The sequence below is a fragment of the Ipomoea nil genome, unplaced genomic scaffold, assembly GCF_001879475.1.
Source record: "Ipomoea nil cultivar Tokyo-kokei standard unplaced genomic scaffold, Asagao_1.1 scaffold3251, whole genome shotgun sequence".
Classification (NCBI taxonomy): Eukaryota; Viridiplantae; Streptophyta; class Magnoliopsida; order Solanales; family Convolvulaceae; genus Ipomoea; species Ipomoea nil.
The window spans coordinates 1,238,959-1,255,734 of record NW_017619679.1 but is presented as its reverse complement, the minus strand read 5'-3'; the positions used below and the strand labels follow the sequence as shown (position 1 = coordinate 1,255,734).

Genomic DNA, 16,776 nt, shown 5'->3' with positions numbered 1-16,776 from the left:
AGGAAGGAAAGTGACTTAAAATATCTATTTTGCCCTTATTTTTAACAATTCAAAAGCATATTTGAAAGGGTAGAGAAAAAATTGTCATTTTTAAAATAAATGAGAGAGCAAATATATAGACATTCATGAATAATTTATGAGAAAAAATCTTATAAGGATATAATTCATCAGAGAAAAAGTGTTATTTTCCCTTAACAAAATTATCTGAATAAAACCAACCTTCCATTATTGCCTGCCCTATAAATATATTCCTACGCACACTTCCCATGACAATAACTGTTTATTCCTACACACCATTGCATCTTGTACGAGTAGTTGTGTCCAGCTTAGCTTTCATTTCTTGTTTTAACTAGCTAGCCTCGATATTGTGAAAAATTGAAAACAAAAATGGAAAGAATGGTTTTCGAAGCTGCACTAAAAGGAGATGTAGAAAGCTTAAACAGGCGTTTAGATGAAGATCCTTTGCTTCTGGAGAGAAGCATGGCTAGTGGTGTTTACTCCGACACATCCCTACATGTGGCGGCAATGCTGGGATACGACGATTTTGCCAATGAAATCCTTAAGAGAAAGCCCGAGCTAGCCAAAGAGTTGAATTCCAATCAATCTTCGCCTCTTCACCTCGCGGCTGCCATGGGGCACACGGGCATGGTTAGATGTTTACTGTTAGCTGATCGCGGGATGTGTAAGGCTCGTGATAGAGATGGGCTCACTCCCTTCCACCTTGCAGCTGTGAAAGGGAGAGTTGAGGTGTTGAAGGAGCTGATGATGAGTGATGGGCATGTTGAAATTTGTAGCAGTGAATTAAGTGAGGTTATGGGGATGGATGTTGAGAAGTTGGGTGAGAGCATTTTGCACATGTGTGTTAAGCATGGGCAGTTGGAGGCTCAAAAGTTTGTTGTGGAGAAGATAGGAGACGACGCAGATCTTGTGAATTCTAAGGATGCTTCTGGTAACACTGTTTTGCATCTGGCTGTGGAGTATAAACAATTTGAGGTAAACTTAATTTATTTCATGGAGCAAAGGTTTTGGCACTGACATATATGCTAACTATATATATATTATTGTTGTATCATGTATGTAGGCTGTGAAGTTTTTGGTCCAACATAGTAGAATACAAGTGAAGGCTGAAAATGGAAAGGGATTAACAGCTATGGACACTCTCTTAATTCAGACTAGAAATAATAATATGAATAATGTGAAAGAGATGGAAATTGGAGAAGCACTACTTGTGAGGAGGGACAAGGAAGCTAAAGATTCAGAGAATTGGGTTGATGAAATGCGTGAGAGGTTAATGGTGGCAGCTTCATTGCTGGCAACAATGGCCTTCCAGGCCGTTGTTAGCCCCCCTGGCGGTGTAATTGATGATGATGATAAATTGTATACCTCTTCTAAGTTTTTTGTCTGGGAATGTTGATTGCGCGTTTGGAGAAGTCATGGACCATAAGTTGACACCTATCTTAGGAACATCTGTGATGGCTTATAACCAACAAAATCCTTATATAGTGTTCATACTGGCCAACACGTTGAGCTTTCTTGCATCTGTGGGTGTCATATACTGTTACTCATAAGTGGTTTGCCCCTTCATCGTAAACTGTATATGTACATAATGATGATGACGATGTGGGTGGCAATCACTGCAGCGGCAGTAAGCTATATTGTGTGCCTGGAAATGACTACTGGTGTATATGGCGCCTTCATCTTCGCCTTGATCACCTGTGTGTTTGTAACACCTTACGTGATTATTGGTGTTGCGTATATAATTAAGGTTACAGTGGTGGTGATAAAGTGGTTGACAAAACTATTGAAGACCACATGGCCCAAGAAGAATTCAAGTTCAATGATAATGTATCAAGCTTAGGATTCATCCACCCACAATATAATCTGCACTTATATATATTGGCTGGATCGGATAGACACAAGGACTTTATGAGTGTATTGTAGTTTCATGGCAGGTTTCCAACAATTCTCATGCATGTTTCAATTCCCTATATATCACTCTATGTCACTTCTCCAATAAATAAATTTCAATAAACTTTGTTTTCTGAATTTTCACCATTATTATTAATATTTGTTAGGAATTACGAGCATTCTATAGATTTTGATGATGCTCATTATTGAAAGATAAGGAATAATTTACAACTGTACTCCAAATATTATATTGTTGTTAGAATCTTTATTGTAAAAGGCCGGTTTATTGGTAAATAAAGGTGAAATTGTGCTACGTAGCTTGAACAAAAATCAAAACTTAAAGTTCTACTTGATTTTAAATTAAATTATTTCAGAACGATTAATTTTTGTTATTTAGCAATAATAAATAATGAAAAATAAATGCAGAAAATAAATCAAGTATGTTGGTTCTGGTAGGGTCGAATGAGAGTTTAGAGGGGGAGGGCATGAACGGAGCTAGCCTGGGGGCAGTGGGGGTAGCTGCCCCCACTCCCTCCATCCCACCCCTTTATATATATGTATGTACTAGTTTTTTACGCGCATTGCGCGATTGGGATAATGTCCAATGTTTTTTTTTTTTTTTTAAATAAGTACTTTAAAGTATATATATCAAAGCAAGATTATATTGGAATTGTTCATGCATAGATAATTGAATATTGAATTTACGTATTTAAATAGGTAATTCTAAGTTTAAAAATGCAAGATAATATAGTCAAGATTGATTATAATTGTCAATAAAATAATTGTATAGGTATGGTTGAAACCAAATACGTGACATAAGGGATAGCGAATAAAAATTAGGGCATAAAATATTAAATATATACTAATATTGAAGAGCTAACTGTTGATTGCCAAACAAGGACATTACGAGATAGTTTCTCACTTCATTTTGTTGTGTGATTTGAATACTCTTTTTGTCAATAAATCCCCCAAGTAGTTAATATAATTGGATTAATAAGATTTTTTATTTTTTATTTTTTTAAAACAATTATTATTATTATTATTATTATTATTATTATTATTATTATTATTATTATTATTATTATTATTATTATTATTATTAATAAATATATGTATACTCTTAGGTCATTTTACATGTTAATCTAAACAGTTAATTTTTTCAAATATCTTTTTACCAACAGTTCATATAATTCGCTGGTCAAATCTGCTAATATAATCCGCTAACGCTAATCGCTAACTGCTGATTGTCAAACAAGGACATTGCGAGATAGTTCTCACTTCAATTTGTTGTGTGATTTGAATACTCTATTTGTCAACAAATCCCTCAAGTAGTTAATATGATTGACTTTATTAATTATATTTTTTTTAATTTTTTCATGGTATTAATAAAATACTTGGTAAATAAATATATAGCATTATTTTGTATTATAACTTTGATATTTAATTTAAAAAATAGTGCAAAAAAAAAAAAAAGATAATAGACAATGTAGTGAATATAATCAATTGATGAATTTGAATGTAAAGAATTTTTACATTGGAGAAAAATAAACGCAATATAACTAAAAAATTATTTGTCTTAATTAATTTATTGATAATGATTAATTTTTTTTAAATAAAGACATTGTAGGGACAATGTAGCGAATATAATCAATTGATGAATTTGGATGTAAAGAATTTTTATATTGGAGAAAAATAAAGACAATATAACTAATGAAATCATTTCTCTCATTTAATTTATTGATAATGAATAATTTTTTTGAATAAAGACGTTGTAGACACATAATTCTAAATTAAAGAAATGCATATGTATTATTTTTTGTTGTAGCTACTAAATTATAATTTAATAATTTAATAAGAGTAAAATAGAGTACTAATTATGTCAACTTTGATTGGGGTGCAGTGGGGTTCGAACTTAAGACCTTCCTTATTGAAATTAATGAGTAAGTTAACGGTGAACTAACAGAAATTAACGGAAAAGATAATATTTAACGGAAAAGTTAACGGATAATCATATTCATTAAGGATAAATTAGTAAATCTTAAGGAAAAATTAAAATCTGATCAATCTGAGCCGTTCATTTGATTAAAAAATTTGACCGCCATTTTTTCTACCCATTATAGGCCTAACTCTCTTGGGCTCTTATTAGTATATATATATAGTAGATATATATACATATATAGCATTAAATGTTATATAAAATTTATATTTATGTTTAAAGTATTAATTGTTTGAGTAGTTTAGTTGGTTAAACTCCAAATTTGATTTTAATAAAAAGTATATGGTCATGGGTTCAAAACTCATTAACAACACTTGTTTATTTTATCTCTTTCATTTCTTTCCAAGATAAATTAAATATTTTTTTAGTCTACTTAATTTATTCGAATTAAACTCATTAACAACACTTGTTTATTTTATCTCTTTCATTCCTTTCCAAGATAAATTAAATATTTTTTTTGTCTACTTAATTTATTCGAATTAATTTACTAGTTGATCTACTTCATTAGTCTACTTCATTTATATTCAAATTAATTTAGAAAAATAGTTAATTCCAGCAATGGTCATCCGACTATGTCGATTTTCCACAATTGATCCCCGACTTTTAATTTGGACAATTTAGACACTTGACTTTTGAATTCTTTCCAATATTGGTCATTCCGTTAGATGAAAGTTAAGTAAATGTTAAATTAAGGGGTAAAGTAGTCATTTTAATGATTAATGTCTTCCTCCCTTTCTTGTATACGGCATACAGGATAGCTAAATCCCTAATGGCCTATTTGGTTCGCGGAATAGGCCGGGAATGGCATAGCATTCCCAGTAATAGGCCTATTCCTTTGTTTGGTAACCATTTCTATTACCAGGAATAATATTCCTGGTAATAGCCTATTACCTCAAATAAGGTAATAATTATTACTAGGGCCCCTCTGGTATTAGCCTATTACTGAACATTCAGGAATAGATTTTAGAATATATTTTCTTTTTTACCCCTTTCTTTAACCTAATTTTTTTATCCTATATATAAATTTATCCTATTTCACCACCGTTGTCGCCACCACCACCATCACCGCCGCCGCAGCCACCACCACCATTGCCGCCGCCGCCACCACCACCATCGCCGCCGCCGCCACCACCGCCACCATCGCCACAACGGTCGCCGCCCCCACCACCACCGCCGCCCCCACCACTGCCACCGCCACCACCACCACCAGTACCACCCCAGCACCACCACCGCCACCACCACCATCGCCGCCGCCACCACCACCACCACCGCCACTAGAACCACCAAAACCACCACCCAACAGCACCACCGCCACAACCGTCGCCGCCCCCACCACCACTGCCACAACCGTCATCGTCACCACTACCACCGTCGCCCCCACCACTGCCACCGCCACTGCCACCACTACCACCCCAACACCACCACCACCCCCACCCACCGCCACCAAAATTCCTATTACCTCAAAATTCATTCCGTGAACCAAACGTGCTATAAATCCCTAAACAAGGCGTCGGAATATCGACTACTGAGCTGATCTATGGCTAGTAGGCCATGTTGGCCACTCTCGGCGCCTTTACCGTTGAGTGGCTCATCGGCATTACATGGCAAGGCGTCGGAAAGAAACATATAGCTCAGAGCAACAACAGCGAGGAGCCCGAGAAGGGTCACGCGCCAGCGGCCCAAAAAACAGGGGAGTTGGTGACGGTGGATGGCGAGAGCGGCCTGCATTGCCTTGGACGACCGTCCGCTGCATCGGCGAGAGCGGCCTGCATTGGTTTCGGGAATTCAAGAACCAGATCTAGGTTATTAGCAACTTGGCAAGGTGGTTCACCCGAATCTGGTTCGGATTTGTTGTTGTTGTTGAAAGCTGCTAACATGCCCTGAGGTATATGTTTGTTGTTGTTGTTGAAAGCTGGATATCTCCTTGAATCAGTGGCACAAATTAGACGCAGAAATACTCAGGGGGAGGTTTCTGTTCTCTGTTGCTGGTGTCCGAGATGATGTATACATCGTCGTAGGTTGCACCAGTCTTTCTAACTTTGGCAAGGTTGATAAGAACTCCTATAAGACACACAAAAGTGTGCTGGTGTTTAGCCCTTTAACAAAATCATGGCATAAAGCAGCATCCATGAAATATGCAAGATCATCACCTATACTTGGAATTTATGAGGTCAGCTCTGATTATCTAATTATCAGGAACCAACAAATTTGTTTAGAAAGATGATTCCACAGGTCAAGAATTGGTAGTTCATAAGATGTTTATGAAGATCCTCACAGGCGTTCGATCAGACTTGCATTCAGACCCTCCCTTGATGAAAATGAGTTCTCTTTCTTGCCCAGTATGAAGTCATGCAAGTTTATCAGAAAAAAAGCAACCACTCCAATAAAGATAACAGACAATTTGTACTGATTGCCATAGGCGGTCTTGGATGTTGGGACGAGACTTTAGATTCAGGGGAAATTTACGATTCTGTATCAAATAAATGGAAAGAAATACAGAGGTTGCTTGTTGAGTTTGGTATTGCTTGTTCAGGTGTCGTTTGTAACAGAGAGAGAGAGACTTCTGGTATCTGCTCATGGTTTCGTGTTTTTACCCGTTGGCGGTGACAGAGAGAGACTTCTCCCGGCGACAGGCTCGGTGGCGGCGACGACCTCCGCTGAAGGCAGCAACCAGAAGACCCGGCGACCTCTGGCCTTTGCTCCCTTGCAATTTATGATTTCCTGAACTGATTAAAGAGGAAATATACACTCAATACTTGAAAGGATGCTTTTACCCCTCAAATTTACATCCACTTAACCTTCATCTAACGGAAGGACTAACATTGGAAAGAATTCGATAGTCAAGGGTTTAAATTGTCCAAATTAAAAGTCGAGGACCAATTATGGAAAATTAACATAGTCGGAGGATCATTCTTGGAATTAACTCTTTAGAAAAACTTAAAGTTGATCTAACTAAAAAAAAATTAAAATTTAAAAGTATTTTTGATCGAATTGAATATAGTAGTATTCAAAAATTTTTATCTAATGGATTATGTTTCATCTTTTGTCATAAATATTTTCACATTTTCACCCCACACAAGTATATTTTTTAGCTCCGACTCTAACTACAGTGTAATCTATAAAAATATTCTATTGTAATTTATAAAGTATTTTATATTTTCACCTTATTATGCCGGTTTGATATTTTGTAATTGACATTTCTATCGTCATTTAAACTTCGCCCCCACTCAATTAATTTTCTGGCTCCGTCCCTGGGGGAGGGTGAACAGCCTCTAATTGATTTTTCAAATTTAACTCCTTTCGGGGTTATGCATAGCGAAAATTGTATCTACGTTTCAGAATGAACTTTGCATGTTGCAGCAATGTTGGGGTAGGAGGATTTAACTCATGACATCCTTAGGAGAAAGCCTGAGCTAGCCAAAGAGTTGAATTCCAAGCAATCGTCGCCTCTTCACCTCGCGGCTGCTATGGGGCACGCGGGCGTGATTAGATGTTTACTATTTGCTGATTGCGGGATGTGTATGGCTCGGGATAGAGACGGCCTCACTCCCATCCACCTTGCAGCTGTGAAAGGGAGAGTTGAGGTGCTGAAGGAGCTGATGATGAGTGATGGGCATGAAATTTGTAGCAGTGAATTAAGTGAGATGATGGCGATAGATGGGGAGAAGTTAGGAGAGAGCATTTTGCACATGTGTGTTAAGTATGACACTGCTGGAAATTCATTAATTTCCAGCCACTTTTCCGACCACAAGGAAATATGGTCGGAAAATCCGACTTTTTCTCATTTTTCCGGCAACCTCAAAAGATGGTCGGAACTTCCGACCACCTATGTAAGGTGGTCGGAAGTTTCCGACCACCATCATTAGCGGTCGGAAAATGTCGGCAGCTTGCATTTAATTTGCTTTTCTTTTCCGACCACCTTTGTAGGTGGTCGGAAATAGCTTTATATATATACCTCTTCTGCATATTTTCAGACTATTTTCTCTGGTTTTTTACATCTTTCTGCTCATTTTTTCCTTGTTGTAGGTATTCTTTCAGAAAATCTTCTATAATAGTGCTAAAATCATGTTCTACTACATCATATCAAGCTAAACTAAGGTATGTGTGTATATTCTTAGATCTACCATTTAATAAGACATTTTATTAGATCTAGGTTTGATTTTTGTGAATACTTATTTAGATTATTTATTTTATGATTGAATAATGTATAGTGTGCATATATGTATGTATATGTGTATGTATGTATGTATGTATGCTTATAATTATTTGTATATTTATGTTTTTTTAATTGCATTTTATATGTGTGTATATTTATTAGTGTGCTTGTATATAATTATTTAAAATATTCGTATTATTTTTAATATATTTATATATGTGTTTGTATTGTATATATGTTTTTGCAGTAGTTTTACATGGCTAATATACCTGAACATCGAAAATGGATGTATAACCGATTGTTACCCGGAAAAAGGGGGTACCACTGATGAGTTCTTAATGGGTGTTGAGGAATTTGTAAATTATGCAAGCACGCTTCCTGTATATGAGGCTTCAATGAAGATTAGGTGCCCATGTAGTAAGTGTAAGAATAGAGTACACTTGTCTGCAGATGATGTTCGTGTTCATTTGTATAAGAAGGGTTTTGAACCGAATTATTGGGTTTGGACGTGTCACAATGAGTTTCCCCCCTCAATACAACCGCATATGAATGAGGGCCCTAGTGAAAATAATCGGTATGAACAAATGGTTTTTGATGTATCTGGTCTATCATTTTTTCCACTAAATGTCGAGAATGACCAAGATGAAGAGCCACATAGTACTGCAAAAAACTTCTATGATTTGTTAAATGCTGCGAGACAACCTTTATCAATGAATGTTAATGAAGAAACAGAGCTAGCATATACATTGAGGATGATGAATATCAAGACAACTTTTAATATACCACAGCTAGCAATGGATCAGATATTTGAGTATATTAACCATTTGATGGGTCCTGATAATCGAGTACCTACCAGGTATTATGATGCAAAAAAATTACTTACAAAGCTTGGTCTTGGACATGAGAAGATTGATTGTTGTGTAAACAATTGTATGTTATACTATAAGTCTGAAATAAATGACAAGCACTGTAAGTTTTGTGGTGAGCCAAGATTTAAACCTTGCCCATCTGGATCTACTCGTGCAAAAGAGGTGCCTCGCAAAAGAATGCATTACCTTCCTCTCATTCCTCGGTTGCAACGTTTGTATGCATCACATAGCTCTGCTTCACACATGCGATGGCATTATGAAAATCGCCGCGAACCCGGTATTATGTGTCATCTCTCTGATGGTGAAGCATGGAAGCACTTTGATAGAAGGTTCCCTGATTTCTCAGCAGATCCTCGAAATGTAAGACTAGGCTTATGTTTTGATGGATTTTCTCCTTTTGGTTTCAATGCAAAGCCGTACTCTTGTTGGCCTGTTATGGTTGTTCCATATAATCTCCCACCTTCAATGTCTATGACTACACCATACACATTCTTAACCTATATTATTCCTGGACCGAAGAACCCAAAAGCCAATATTGATGTCTATCTGCAGCCTTTAATTGATGAACTTCAATTGTTATGGGAAACAGGTGTCTTAACTTATGATGCATCACTTAAACAAAATTTTATGATGCGCGCTGCGTTAATGTGGACCATGAATGACTTTCCTGCATATGGTATGTTATCAGGATGGCAGACAGCCAGGAAACTACCATGTCCTTATTGTCTTCATTATTCTAAATCATTTTATTTGAAGAATGGTCATAAAACTTGTTGGTTTGATTGTCACCGTCAATTCCTTCCAATGAATCACTCCTGGAGGAAGAATCGAGATACCTTCATCAAACAACGAGTTGAGAAATCAAGACCTCAACCAATTTGGACAGGAGATGAGTTGTTTCATAGTTTAGAAAATATCCCAAAGATTATTGATGGTCCAATTGGTCGCATTGAGGGGTTTGGACATGCACACAATTGGAAAAAAGAGAGCATATTTTGGGATTTGCCTTATTGGAAGAATAATTTGCTACGTCATAATCTTGATGTGATGCATATAGCAAAAAAATGTGTTTGATAACATCTTCCACACGGTTATGGATGTCAAAGGCACAACTAAAAATAAAGACACGTCTAGTGCACGTCTCGACATGAAGGACGTGTGTAATAGGCCAGAACTTGAGTTGGTGGAAAATAATGGACGTTATCTTATGCCCAAGGCAAGCTACAGTTTGAATCGTACTAATCAATTAGCTGTCTATGAGTGGTTACGAATTTTGAAGTTACTTGATGAGTTTTCTTCTAATTTGGCCACATGTGTTGATTCCACATCTTCTAAATTAATAGGGATGAAAAGTCATGATTGTCATATTTTTATGCAGTTTCTTGTGCCTGTAGCCTTCATGTTTTTACCAAGCTGTCACTGGAAGCCTTTGACTGAGTTAAGTGCGTTTTTCAAAAATCTTTGTTCTACATCCCTACGTGTAGACAAAATACAGGAAATGGAAAACTCGATTGTTTTAACATTGTGTAAGTTAGAACAGTTTTTCCCTCCAGCACTGTTTGACTGCATGGAACACTTTCCTGTCCATCTTCCCTATGAAGCACGTTTAGGTGGCCTAGTAAAATATCGTTGGATGTATCCATTTGAACGCTTCCTCAATCACTTAAAGTCAAAAATGAAAAATAAAAGATACGTTGAAGGTTCAATTGCTGATGCATATATGCTTGAAGAGGCAACACACTTTGCATCATTTTATGTTGATGATGATTATCATTTTATGCTATTTTTATGTTGTTTTATGTTGTTTTCTGAATGCCATTAATCCAATTTAATGTAACAACAAAAGAATCTATGGAGAAATGGTTAGATAAGGTCTGGTTTGGAACTGCAAATCCATTGAACTCACTAACCTTGACTGGCTTGTCTCCAATAATCATGAGCTCAGTAATTGAGTCTCCCTCACATGCAATGCTCATATAAATCTAATTTTTTGAATAATAAAACATAAACTGATTATTCAACTTGACAATAGAAATTAAGGAATATATCAAATATCAAATATGCAACCACATTACTATTATGATTTGAATACTGTGCTCATTTTAGAACATAGAATAGTCTTTGGCTAACAATATTTTACCATGCAGATTAACTTCATTAGCAAAACTGTGTATATTTCTTAGTTTAATAGCTACATAGCAAGTGTTCCAAGTATCTTCACCTGCCTTTGATTGTTTTCTAGCTCATCCCTATGGTCCTTTGATTGTTTTCTAGCTCATCCCTATGGTTATTGAGGACTTCAGCTGCTTTATATATGACACTCAGGAAACTAACAATTTAGTTTCTTGCAAATGATGACAATAGAGTCTGATGCATTTTTAGAAACATCTCAATACATTTGTTTTCATACACAGTGTAAAATATGTTATAAACATGAATGCTTCTTGTATTACTTACCTCTCCGTTTTATTTGGCTTAGCTTGCTGCTACTTGATTACTTGTGGCATTCTTAATGGTTACATTTATGCAAAAAATGTCTCAACGTCAAAAGAGTAAATCGTTGATGTCCCAACCAGCAGTATCTAATTCTGAACGAAATCAACTACCAAGTCCATGAAATAATGCCCCAAACTCCAGCCCACCATCAATTACTTTCCCACAGTCCAGCCGAAATAGTGACTCAGAGCGTACTATATCAGCGTCACCAGATAATAGTCCCTCACCTCCATCTTCACCAAGCAATAGGCCCATAATACACCCTGTTGGGAACAATTCGTAAGTTTTATATTGATAATTTTAATGTGTTGACCTTTATCTCTAACATTTATAATTTATAATTGTTACAGGTTTGAGCCATGCAAGGCACATAGAGAAATTATCGACTGCGTTACTAAAATATTCCCTGATACAATAAAGTCATACAGTGCAGCTCCTAGACATATGAAGGATGTTTGGTTTAATGAATTCAGGGTAAATTAGTTTATAACTTCTATTAGTAAATATGTATTAACAGAATATATGCATGCATGCAATTGATATTCATTTACTAATTACAGTTTGATTTTTTTTTTATCAAAGAAATCATATAAGTGGAAACCGGAAGATGAGGAAGCTATTCAGAGAATATTTCACAGCAAGGCTGCCAGGAGACTATCTGACACCTTGTATGAGGTTCGTAGCAACTTGGCAAAGGGTAATGCACCACCAAAATGGATGCTTGATACGGTTTTAGCCCAATATCAGAGTATTTGGGATAAAGATGAGTTCAAGAAGACTGCCGAAAAGAATAAAAGAAATAGAAATTCTGACTGTTGGGGATTGGGACCGTCGCTACACACTGCAGGTTCAATCCCCATCACCGAGCATATGAGAAGATTGGTAAGTCATTTACTACTATTTAAATACAGTTTATACTTAAACAACAATATTAATATTTGGTTTATTGTTCTTGGATAGAAAGAAAAACATGGAGAAGATCCCTCCCATGCAGCATTGTTCCAAGCAACGCACAAGCGTAAAAAAGATGATGAGTTTATTTGCAAAAAAGCTCAACTAGTAATGGTAAGATACTAAAACTTTCTTAGCATTAAAACTGTAGCTCTAGCCCTAGCATTGGGAGGACATGTACTCTTTGCTATCTTTGTGCCTTTAACCTTGACAACAAGCCATTGTATTTAGCGACTTTCTTATCTTTTATCTATGCCTTGGAGTCATCATTAACTTGTTTAGTGTTAATTTGTACATACTGTTGTACATTGTACATACTGTTTACATACTGTACCTTGACAACCATGCCTTTAACCTTGTACCTTGACAATTTGTACATACTGTTAGTTTAGCTCATTTTATTAAGTAATGTGTTGAAAAAATGCACTTGTTTATTTAGTAATACACATTGCCTAGTTCAATTATTATATCTTTTGATTATACATGTTGGAAATAAGAATGATTGACATGGTTGATTAGCAATACACATTGATTAGTAATCTTATTATTCTTTGATTATATCCTTTGAATATCTGAATATAGGAGACTGCAGATAAGAAATGACAAACTCAACCGGAGCTTCCAGATTCAAGTATATGATATGAGGTAACTGGTGGCCAACAGAAAAGAGGGAACGTTTTTGGATTCGGATCAGATAGCCTACACTACTTTCCTGAGGTTGTGAGGTAAAAGAATTTAAAATCCGGGCAATCTTCCTCACACACAACTTGTGATGAAAGAATTAAGCACCTACAAGAAGAGAACAAGTAGTTAAAGGACAGATTTGCATGTTTGGAAGCTCAAATTGCTGCATTTTGTGGTTCAAATCAGTCATCTTTTCAATCTACGAATCCAGTCAGCCCTGAAAGTAATGGTGTTAGGCTAGAGGATCTTGGATTGAATAATGGAACACAATCTCCAATGCAAGAGCAATAGGTCAAGATTCTAACTTTTTTGTGATGCTACTTGTGATGTACAAACTATTTTGATTTGTGTAGTAGCATTTTAGTAGGTCAAGATTCTAACTTTCTTGTGATGCTACTTGTGATGTACAAACTATTTTGATTTGTGAAGTAGCATTTTAGAATTGGAAAACTAGTTTTTTTTTTTGGAGTAGGTGTTACAATTGAAACATTATGTATGTAATTAAACTTGCTATTGGAATGTATAATATTTGTAGTGTTATGAAATTACTAGTTTTAAAATTGTGAAAGCAGTGGATAATTTGTAGTAAAATTAGCAAAAAAAAAATTGTACCTTTTTTTTTTTTTTAATATTTACTTGTTAATTTCCGACCACCGGGTGATCGGAAAATCTGGAACCAAGAACATTATTCGATCTTGATTTTCCGACCACATATTGGTCGGAAACTCCAAGAATATTCTAGGATCCTATTTTCCGACCACATGTGTGGTCGGAAATTAGGATCCGTCCCATTTGCTAGACCGTCGTTTGTTTCCGACAGTTCTATACAAGGTGGTCTCTACTTCCGACCACACAAGACAGTGGTCGGAATTACCGACTGGGTATTTTCCGAATCCCCCAAATGGTCGGAAAAGTGGTCGGAAACGATGTTACCGACCCGATTAAGGCCATTTCCGACCATTTTTGGGTGGTCGAAAATCTGATGATTTCTAGCAGTGTGCGCAGTTGCAGGCTCTGAAGCTTCTTGTAGAGATGATGGGAGAGGGAGATCACGTCGGAGATTTTTTGAATTCTAAGGATGCTTTTGGTAACACAGTTTTGCATCTGGCTGTGAAGTATAAACAATTTGAGGTAAATTTCTAGAAAAAATGATTGGTATACTTGGTTATATATGTATCTTAGTTTCTGGTTGGCGGAGATCGGTAAAAGATCAAGTCCAATATATATACTTGATGGCTAAGGGATTGTTGAGTGGAGGTTTTGAGTGTTAAATCGGAGTAATTAAGTCTAACATCATGCCTCTCAAAAATGTGTTGCAGTATAATGCAATAAACTTAAGTCTTGCCTACTAGTTATACCTTTTGGGGTAATGGTATGCTAATAATTGATATTACAGGGCGTTTGGTTAAAAGAAAAGAATTATAGGAGAATGAAATTGTAATTTGTTAGGAAAATGAAGAAGATGGGAATAAAGTATGAATTGAAATTACGTTGTTTGGTAGGGAGGAATCGAATTATTGGAATTTAAAAAGAAAGAAGTTGTATAAATACTAAAATAGCTTTGTGTAATAATAATAGTAATAATAACAGAGTGTACTAGTGTCATTTCATCTATTTTTTCTTTTCCTAGAATTGCAATTCATGGGACAATTCAACAAAATGAAAGAATTACGCTAGGAATTTCCTCCAACCAAACATTGTAATTAAAGTGACCAAAGAATTATGGTAGAACTGCAATGCAATTCATGTCTACAAAACAACCCATTAGAGTAAAGTCCTGTGTAATTAAGACTAACAGGTTGGAGAGAAATTATTGGGCAAAGATCTGAATGAAAAAGTCCATCACCCTGTCTCTAAAAAACTAGCAATAACTTTTGCATGGTCAGCATTTGATCCTAGTTTCCAATCATTATACCCTGCACCACGGTGCACATAGGACTGTGCGGCCCACGCCTCCAAAACGATGTCGTTATGTTAAGTTGTGGGGAATCGACACAACATAGTATGCGTATTATGTTATATCATTATGTACATTATGTTATATAATTATGTACATTCTGGTATACAATTATGAATATTTTTTTATACAATTATATACATTCGTACATGCGATTTTCTTTAACGGTTAAAAGTTTATGTACATTCTCATATACAATTATGTACATTTTAAAATATAATTATGTACATTTTCAAAACATGATTTTTTTTTTTAACAAATTAACAGCAAACAGGAAAAATCGAAATTTTCAAAAAAGATGCAAAACAAAGTCATTTTGCACCAGGGGCACAAGGTATAAATTGCCCCTAGTTTCATGGTGTCAGCTTTTGGCACTGAAATGAAAATTATTATATATTGCTGTAGGCAGTGAAGTTTTTGGTCCAACGTACTAGAATCCAAGTGAATGCTGAAAATGGGAGTGGATTAACAGCATGGACACTCTCTTTCAAACTAGAAATAATAATAATGGGAAAGAGATGGAAATTGGAGAACTACTTCTGGGGGACAAGGAAGTTAAACAAGCAGAGAATGAGGACGACAGTGACATGCAAAGCCTCCAGAGCCACTCATCATCTGAGAAAAACATGAAAAATAGAAGAAGAAAAAAGCATAAAAATGGTGCAGAGAATTGGGTTAAAGAAATGCGTGAGGGGTTAATGGTGGCAGCTTCATTGCTGGCAACAATGGCGTTTCAGGCCATGGTTAACCCCCCTGGCGGTGTAGTGCAGGAATCTAAACCCGTCGAGTATGTCGATAAGTGTGCATTTTATACTTTCTTATACCATGGGAATGATTGCACGTTGACACACTATGGCAGTAGAAGTGAAATAACAGCAGCAGCAGGAAGTGGTCTGATGTTTTATTACAAACCAGATGACAATAACGCCTTCGTAGTGGCCAACATGTTGAGCTTTCTCACATCTCTCAGTGTCATACTCTTACTCATAAGTGGATTGCCCATTCAGAGTAAATGGTTTATGTACACAATGATGATCACAATGTGGGTGGCAATCACTGCAGCGGGAGCAAGCTTTGTTCTGTGCCTGCAAATGATTACTCCCACGCCTACAGGTTACGACATTGCCTTCATCTGGGGCTGTTTGTTTGCAGCACTTGCCTTCATTATTGGTGTTGGGTATGTAGTTAAGGTGACACAGGCGGTGATAAAATGGTTGCCAACAACAGCATTCAACACAAACTCCAAGAAGAAGAAGAAGAATTCAAGTTCAGATTCAGTGGTGGTGTGTCAAGTTTAATTATATATATTGAATTGGTTAGGTTGGACAAATAAGATACATTATTATTTTTAATTTGTTCATATTCAAGTACTTTTATTGTATTGTATTGTAGTGCATGCATCGATCTTTTAATTCCCTATATCATTTTGTCACTTAGCTTCTCAAATAAACATTTTCCCTAGGAATTGCATGTAAGTTAATCCTAAAACATAAGATCTTCAGAACACATGCCTTTCACATACTGTATTTAAATAGCATTTTGGGAACATACTTGGCTCCATTGTTTTTCCGTAGTTGCTTGAGTTAGAAACTTGGTTTCTCCCTCCAGACCTTTAACATTCACTTAATCTAATTCTCTGATGGAGAGAGTTTTAGTTTTTAGAGAGGTTGGGAGAGGACCAGAGTCTCAGAATGAAATATAAATAATAATACGTTCCATCAACGTAAACCTGATGATATGCAGTTGAAACTGCAATCTT

General features: G+C 36.0%; 2 protein-coding genes across 2 annotated transcripts; both read left to right on the top strand.

Annotated features, from left to right (window-relative positions):
* The first annotated feature begins 301 nt into the window (after positions 1 to 301).
* On the top strand, positions 302 to 2,025 carry LOC109169116 (serine/threonine-protein phosphatase 6 regulatory ankyrin repeat subunit C-like). Its single transcript, XM_019317988.1, has 2 exons — positions 302 to 993; positions 1,082 to 2,025. Exons 1-2 carry the CDS (start codon positions 388 to 390, stop codon positions 1,412 to 1,414), a joined length of 939 nt encoding a protein of 312 aa, XP_019173533.1. The 5' UTR covers positions 302 to 387; the 3' UTR covers positions 1,415 to 2,025.
* Positions 2,026 to 15,535: 13,510 nt separating this feature from the next.
* On the top strand, positions 15,536 to 16,315 carry LOC109169141. Its single transcript, XM_019318017.1, has one exon. It carries the CDS (start codon positions 15,536 to 15,538, stop codon positions 16,313 to 16,315), a length of 780 nt encoding a protein of 259 aa, XP_019173562.1.
* Positions 16,316 to 16,776: the final 461 nt, after the last annotated feature.

Coding starts and splice junctions, on each gene's coding strand:
- LOC109169116 (XM_019317988.1), top strand. CDS start 388: ATGGAAAGAATGGTTTTCGAAGCTGCACTAAAAGGAGATGTAGAAAGC. Junction 994..1,081: donor TGGAGTATAAACAATTTGAG/GTAAACTTAATT, acceptor TCATGTATGTAG/GCTGTGAAGTTTTTGGTCCA.
- LOC109169141 (XM_019318017.1), top strand. CDS start 15,536: ATGGAAATTGGAGAACTACTTCTGGGGGACAAGGAAGTTAAACAAGCA.